At 36.5% G+C, this 8,992-nt stretch overlaps 1 protein-coding gene across 1 annotated transcript; it reads left to right on the top strand.

Annotated features, from left to right (window-relative positions):
- Positions 1-5,036: 5,036 nt before the first annotated feature.
- On the top strand, positions 5,037-6,074 carry LOC139133565 (solute carrier family 35 member G1-like). The gene has a single exon (XM_070700294.1). It carries the CDS (start codon positions 5,037-5,039, stop codon positions 6,072-6,074), a length of 1,038 nt encoding a protein of 345 aa, XP_070556395.1.
- The last annotated feature ends 2,918 nt before the right edge of the window (positions 6,075-8,992 follow it).

The raw sequence follows: 8,992 nt of genomic DNA, 5'->3' as shown, positions 1-8,992 counted from the left end.
CTAAAAAGAATAAGTTTTTAACTGACTTCTAAAATCGTTATAAGAATTAGCAAGCCTTATCTCAAATGGTAAAGCATTCCACAAATGGGGAGCACACACAGAAAAGGCTCTATTGCCATAAAAAGCCGTGTTGCAAACAGGCTGATGCACAATGATCGCACCACTAGACTGGGACCTAAGTGTATGACCAGTATGACGTACTGTAAACATCTCTGCTAGATAGTCGGGGGCTTGGCCTGTAATGATTTTGTAAATGAAACAAAGAATTTTAAAATCAATTCGTTTCTGGACTGGAAGCCAATGTAAATTTTGTAGTACTGGTGTTATGTGGTCCCTTTTCTTCTTTCTGCTAACAAGCCGAGCGGCTAAATTTTGAATCAATCAATCAATCAATCAATCAATCAATCAATCAATCAATCAATCAAATCAATCAATCAATGGTAAAGTTGGTGGTGGAAATAATAGCAGACACTGCCATGTCAGACCGACCACGGTGGGGTGGTGTACAGAAATGTTTGGCCACCGGGTATGCAAGCTTGTTGTTGATCACGGTGCAAAGGCGTTCAGCAAAGCGATCGCCTAGGCGACGCTTTGTTTCGCAAATATATAACATGCTGCAGCGTTTGCATTTGATGCAGTAAATGATATTAACCGACGTGCATATGAACACGCCGGAAACATTGACTCTACCACGCCCTGAATAAAATTGCTATACAATATAAGTGAATTGTGAGTGTTTGAACTGAGTCATTAAAGTATGACTTTGACCATACAAATTGTGTGACTTTCGTGTAGAAGATTTCATCCAATTATCATATCAAACGATTCTTAAAGTGATCCTACTAGCTACTGATATAACATTCACGGCCTGATAGAACAGGTTAGGGGCCGTGGATAATGTCCATCATTACAACAAATGCCCGTCACCATATAGCAAATGCCCATTACTATATAACAAATATCCATCACCATATAACAAATGCCCATCACTATATAACAAATGCCCATCACTATATAACAAATGCCCATCACCATATAACAAATGCCCATCACTATATGACAAATGCGCATCACTATATAACAAATGCGCATCACCATATAACAAATGCACAGCACTATATAACAAATGCACATCACTATATAACAAATGCACATAACTATATAACAAATATCCATCACTATATAACAAATGCGCATCACTATATAACAAATGCACATCACTATATAACAAATCCGCATCACTATATAACAAATCCGCATCACTATATAACAAATGCACATCACTATATAATAAATAGCCATCACTATATAACAAATTCCCATCACTATATAACAAATGCACATCACTATATAACAAATTCACATCACTATATAACAAATGCCCATCACTATATAACAAATGCCCATCACTATATAACAAATGCCCATCACTATATGACAAATGCGCATCACTATATAACAAATGCACATCACTATATAACAAATGCGCATCACTATATAACAAATGCACATCACTATATAACAAATCCGCATCACTATATAACAAATGCACATCACTATGTAACAAATATCCATCACTATATAACAAATGTATATCACTATATAACAAATGCACATCACTATATAACAAATGCCCATCACTATATAACAAATTCCCATCACCATATAACAAATACCAATCACTATATAACAAATGCCCATCACCATTTAAAAAATGCGCATCACTATATTACAAATGCGCATCACTATATAACAAATGCACATCACTATATAACAAATGCACATCACTATATAACAAATGCACACCACTATATAACAAATGCACATTACTATATAACAAATGCCCATCACCATATAACAAATGCCCATCACTATATAAGAAATGCGTATCACTATATAACAAATGCGCATCACCATATAAAAAATGCCCATAACTATATAACAAATGGCCATCACCATATAAAAAATGCGCAGCACTATATTACAAATGCGCATCACTATATAACAAATGCGCATCACTATATAACAAATGCGCATCACTATATAACAAATGCACATCACTATATAACAAATGCGCATCACTATATAACAAATGCACATCACTATATAACAAACGCACATCACTATATAACAAATGCACATAACTATATAACAAATATCCATCACTATATAACAAATGCGCATCACTATATAACAAATGCCCATCACTATATAAGAAATGCGCATCACTATATAACAAATGCACATCACTATATAACAAATGCCCATCACCATATAACAAATGCCCATCACTATATAAGAAATGCGCATCACTATATAACAAATGGCCATCACTATATAACAAATGTGCATCACTATATAACAAATGCGCATCACTATATAACAAATACGCATCACTATATAACAAATGCGCATCACTTTATAACAACTGCGCATCACCATATAACAAACGCATTTCACTATAAAACAAATGTCCATCACTATATAACAAATGCCCATTTCTATATAACAAATGCCCATCTCTATATAACAAATGCGCATCACTATATAACAAATGCCCATCACTATAAATCGGCCATTTTTTATGAATTTTGTTTGATATGAGATTCTACTTATATTGTTTGACATGTTGAAAGATACTGAATGAATAGGTGACCATGCATATATACGACCCCGGTTTTGGACAAATTAAATGAAACCATTGCGAAAATGAATTAATGGTCATGACCATTAATTCATTTTTGCGATGGTTTAATGTATCGTGTCTAGAACCGGGGTCGAATTATGCATGTCACCCATTCATTCAGTATCTTTCAACGTGTCAAACAATATAAGTAGAATCTCGTACCAAACAAAATTCATAAAAAATGGCCGATTTTGTCCCTTTAATAATAAGTTTAATTGTTATGTAATTTACACACGGAAATTACAGGAGCGAGGGCTGACACTTTTGGAGGGAGGCTTGCAATTTATCACGCAAGCATTTTTGAAGAGTCATGCATTCACGGAAAGGTCACCATGTTTTGCACAACTAGGAGGAGGCAAGATGTGGCTGATATAGTGCTTCACCCAAAAATATCAAATCATATTACATGTGAGTCTATCAGGCAAACTATTGACCATCCCCCAACACAACAAGCTATATATGTACATTTACATATATTTGATAATATATGTAAATGTACTTTGCTTGAAGTGGGAAGTAAAAAGTGTTTGTGTGTACAAGAAATTTGAGTTTTGGATTTAATTGAAAATATTGATTTTATTATACATGGTAGTCTATGAGGAAACTATGAATAATGTTTTGCCAATACAAAAATAGGTAAATCTGTGAATTTATATATGCTAGATTGTTTTAATGTATTTGATTTGACTAGGGTGGTTACAAGTGGATATGTGTGCAAGAAATTGGAATTTGGAATTTCACCGAAATGTTGAATTCGCTGTACATGGTACTCTATGAGGAAAATATGTAGAATTTTTTTCCAGTACAAAACTCTATATAACAAATGCACATCACTATATAACAAATGCGCATCACTATATAACAAATGCACATCACTATATAACAAATCCGCATCACTATATAACAAATGCACATCACTATATAACAAATATCCATCACTATATAACAAATGCACATCACTATATAACAAATGCACATCACTATATAACAAATGCCCATCACTATATAACAAATGCCCATCACCATATAACAAATGCCCATCACTATATAACAAATGCCCATCACCATATAAAAAATGCGCATCACTATATTACAAATGCGCATCACTATATAACAAATGGCCGATTTTGTCCCTTTAATAATAAGTTTAATTGTTATGTAATTTACACACGGAAATTACAGGGGCGAGGGCTGACACTCTGGGAGGGAGGCTTGCAATTTATCACGCAAGCATTTTTGAAGAGTCATGCATTCACGGGAAGGTCACCATGTTTTGCACAACTAGGAGGAGGCAAGATGTGGCTGATATAGTGCTTCACCAAAACTCGGTAAATCTGTGTATTTATGTATGCTTGATAATTGATATTAATGTACTTGATTAGATTATGGTAGTTACAACTGGATGTGTATGCAAAAAATCGGATTTTGCAATTTCACCGAAATGTTGAATTCACTATAAATGGTAGTCTATAAAAAGAGAATGATCAATTTTTTTACAGATATAAAACATAAGGCTAACAATATCTGTGCATTTATAGATATTTGATACTTGATATACACTTTGCCATCTTTCCCATATGTTTTTATCTCATGTCTTTCATCAGTTTTAGCTGTTCAAGGTGTTAAATGTGGGATACTACAGAATCTTCTTTGCTTGTGAAGCTTGTCAATATTGTGTATGTTTTTTAAAAAATCAGTATATTTCGTCTTGTCGGCGATTTCCCATTCAGGAAATATCAAATAGAAATTCGAAGGTTTGGCCGTAAAATCGTCTTCTGCTAAAAGTGACCCTTCCGCCAAGATAGGTTTATATAAAGTGACCCCTGGACAGTTTTCTAAAAGTGACCCCCAATTCCCTCGGCTCATCCCCCGTAATTACTGAAGGCTCCCTTACGTGTTAACGTGTTAACATGGTCAGTTTACGACAGGCGCTCTGATAAAATGCCTGCACAAAATGCAAGTAGCCTAGAAATGTACTGACGCAGTCCCCTATTTGTTTAGACAGTGGGTAACCACGTTTTATTTCTTCATCAAAGGTAGCGTTTACAAAATTTTTACTGCTGTGTTAAAAAAACAAACAATACCCTGCCAACCATTATTAAGTGTCAGCGACCAATGAAACGACAGCTCGCTAGATGAAGCTGTCTGCCATCGATAACTAAGCTACTACGCACGCGCATTATCAAACTTCAATGGGTCATCGCAACTACGACTGCGCAAAAACCTCCGAATTTAAAGTGATAACGAACTGATAATAGTAATCCTATTCAGAAAAGACAAACATGCAAATCAGACTATCCCCTTTCAAGGCCTGTAGAATTTCTCACATTACACTAGAGATACCATTGATATGGCATCACCAATTGAGTCAACCTGGTTGTTCAAAGATAATGATGATAAACCAACAAATGGAGAACACACCTCTGCATCATGCGGTCAATCGTACCTACGTTTCTTCAGAGCTAATGTAGGAGTCCTACTAGCATTGCTCAGTGGACCAATAATAGCCGTGGCAAATCTTTGTTCAAAACTCGCATCGGAAGTACCGCCCATACAGCAGGGTTTCTTATCCACTGTGCCGTTCTTCATTGCTGCTGTGAGTTTGGAGGTCTGGCGAAGAGAACAGCTGGTTTACAGGAATATCAAGCAAACGTCACTTCTCATTCTTCAAGGAACACTTGCAGCAGCAGGGACGTTTGCAAATTATACAGCCGTGCGGTATGTACGTCTTGGCAACTATACAACTATAACAAAGGGTGTCCTAACACTGACATCAACAGTCGGGGGAGCCATATTTCTTGGTGAGCCTTGTGGAATCACTCTGATCATCGGCGCTATCACCAATATCATCGGGGTGGTGCTCATCAGTCGCCCTTCATTTCTGTTTCATTCAACTGAAGAAGTCGGTGAAGCCCTCTCAACAACAATATTGGGAAAAAATATAGTGGGCTATGTTTGTGCTGTTGCATATGCTGTGTGCTTTTCTCTTATGTACATCACAGTAAGAGCCTTGGGTGAAAATGTGTCCCTGATAGCCAAACTACTATATCAGGGTGTTATTGTTATTGTCCTTTCTCTCATAGTAACATTCAGCACTGAAAAGACTGTGTGGTCCATGTCATCGGATACCGCTGGGTACATTGTCGGTATGAGTTGTTTAAGCACTGTTGCAACTTACTTTCTGGTCACCACCTGTCATATTGACTTCGTAGGTGCTGCAATTCTTCTGAGTGTACTTGACGTCGTCGTCGCTTTCATTCTACAGACCTTTGTCAACGGCATTGAACCGGAACCCCTTGATTATGTTGGAGCCGTTATAATAATACTCGGCTGTTCAATCATTACGGGAAAAATTGCCTGGGATAAGCGAAAGATGAACGATCTTTAACGTCACACAAATGACCTGGAACTATATGTATTGATGCGACGATATTGTTACATTTGGAACATTTATTCTTAAAAGAACGCTTACAGTTGTGGGCATTGCGCTTGCATAAAAGCATCTAGTGTTACGGTTTTGAGTTAAACTTTCAAACCTACATAATGTTGCATGGAAGGTTTTTATCTTTTCCCCACTTGTGTTTCACTTCCACTTCAAAATATTAACGTGGCACTTTTTTCCAATTGAGGGTTTCCTATGATATTTCTCCTGGTACATATGCATCTCTCCAAGCTACAACATTGATTATTCGTACTGGCTGCTCTAAATTGCATGCTGCCATTCTTGAATGAATGCTTTCCTCCAAACATCATCTCATACATAGCCCGCTTTAAATAATGAATCAACAATGTTAACAGAAGTAGCCTCGACTGGTTGTTAGATAACTTTATCCGCTCTATATTTCCAAACGTTTCTTTGTATGTCAGTCTGCGTTACGCACTTTAACGTAACTGCAAAACCTTTATATGCGAATGAATACAGTTGTATGCCTCTCACATCAAAGTTTGCGCTGCATAACTTAATATAATCGTGAAAGATGTAATCCTGAAGCCCGAACAAATCCAGTGCTGTAAATTTAACACATGGCCTAATTTCAGTGATTTGTTAAAGATGCGCACGAATTCATGTCGGTATGAAGCCACAGCAAATGAAGCTTCTGGACATCGGGTAACCTTAGTATAACCACATGCACTATCTTAGAAATGAGCTCAAAGTTAGTAGTATGTTTTTTGAATTATGCCAACACTTCCAATAATCGCTTAGTATTTTTTAAAACTAAGCCATATATGTTGTGCCAAGCCTACGACACTTGACCATCACAATAATACCCAGATATGCTTTTTACTGAAACATGATAGTCTTTCCTTCGTCTCACTACTGATAGTACTTTTATTAAATGCGTCATGCAATAAATCAAATAGAAAAAAGATATCTTGTTAACTTAGTATGCGCCTAGAAAGTGAAAGACTTAAACTTCTGCTCAAACTTTCCTTAAGGAATGTTTCAACCGTTCTCTTTCAAAATCGAGAATAAAAATCAGGGATCATAGTGCAAGGTTTAGTACTAGAGACACAAATCACCCAATATTTACCGATTTGAAATTTAAAATGTCCGCCATCCCTCTGTTAACTGTTTGGAGGAAACATATAATTTTTCGGCTTTCGAAGAACTAAGCTGTTGAAAGTTGTGTCGTTCTCCAAGAGCTTCAAAATGAACTCTCACAAGTGGTAGATCAGAAAAGAGTTGTAAAATTTTGAGAGTCCGAATATCTGTGCCCCAGGCACGATCTTCCGTAAAGGATCAGTTAAAGCTTGTTATAGTGTTGTTGGGAAATGAAGTAAATTTGTGTATTGAATAATCACAGTTGACCGCCCTAACATCTCTCCTGGTATCACGACAGTTTGACTTCTAGATAAGTTAAGTTTAGTTCAGTGAATTTTAATTTATTCAATTGTGACCTTATGCACCGTTAGAATATGGAATAAAATAGGATATGCATTTAGCAGTCAACAAACTACTTAACGCTGTGTTATGTAAAGAATGACTATTTTGTTACACATGTGTTGGTGAATCTGGAAATTTTTGATAGCTGATTTCAGGATGGCCTGACAAAAATGGCAAAAATAGCTGCAAAAACCCACGTCACATTAAGATCACCCCTCAGAACATGTCTACCAAATATCAAAGCTATCAGGTAAGTAGTTTTTGGGATAAATTCTTGGACCAAAAACGGCAAAAATTGACCCATCAATACAAATTGCAGACTTCATCATAGCGCTTTTTTGGCAGGTATCGCAAGCTGGTAGATAAATACAATATATCTCTGTGATAAATGATCACTGATGGCATCAGTGACATTGTGCCTTAGTTGGTGACCACTACTATTTGACTTACAGATTGATATATGGCGGTGCCACATGTGGGCAGGAATTTGACTTACAGATTGATATATGGCGGGTGCCACATGTGGGCAGGATGCGCTTACTACTTTCGAAACACCTAAAATCACTTCTTGGTCTTTTTGCCAGAGGTCCATATATCTTTCTTTCATGAATTTGACTTTGTTGTGTGTACCGGTGATTTACCGTCTGTTCTGTGCTGTTTTGTATTTATAACTATTGTCTTACGAATGTTGACCTAGTGTTATCGGATTATGGATTGGTATGATTGCCATTATTTTTCAATATATCACATAAAATAATCCCTAGGAACCTGAATATAAATTATCAAAGCTATCAGACAAGTAGCTATTGAGAAACAATGTTTTGACCAAAATGGCAAAAAATTGCCCCATTAAATACAAATTTGTAGATTTCATCAAAATGTCAATATATTACATTTAGTTTAATCATGGGAACCTGTATACTAAATATCAAAGCTATCAGATGATTTTTGCCCAAAAACAGCAAAATTAGCCTCAAAAGTACAAATTTGCATATTTCATCTCAATTTGAACAAATCTGATTAAGATTATCCCCGGGGACCTGTACTCGAAATATTAAAGGAATCAGACTTGCTATTTTGAAGAAGAAGCTTGAAATGTAATAAGTCGACAGACGCAGGCCGATTCACTGACGACGCTATATATCATATAAGCTCCGCGTCTCTGACAGCGGAGCTAAAAATTAGACATCGTTTCGACCACTCTGTTCATCCTATCTTCCAAGCCGTAAGTTACCTTCGCCTCAAGTATTAAGCTGGCTTCAAGTTCCCCAGGCCGCTCGATAAAATGATCCGACATGCACCATTCTACGATTGCTTTCACTGGGCGGCAACCAATAACAATGTGGTCAGCAAATACCGATTCAAAAAAGGCCAAACAAGAAAACAACTAATAAAGCGAAAACAAAAAGCAAAACGGAGAT

This window comes from Ptychodera flava, chromosome 5, assembly GCF_041260155.1.
Source record: "Ptychodera flava strain L36383 chromosome 5, AS_Pfla_20210202, whole genome shotgun sequence".
Taxonomy (NCBI): Eukaryota; Metazoa; Hemichordata; class Enteropneusta; family Ptychoderidae; genus Ptychodera; species Ptychodera flava.
This window is presented reverse-complemented; position numbering and strand designations above follow the sequence as displayed.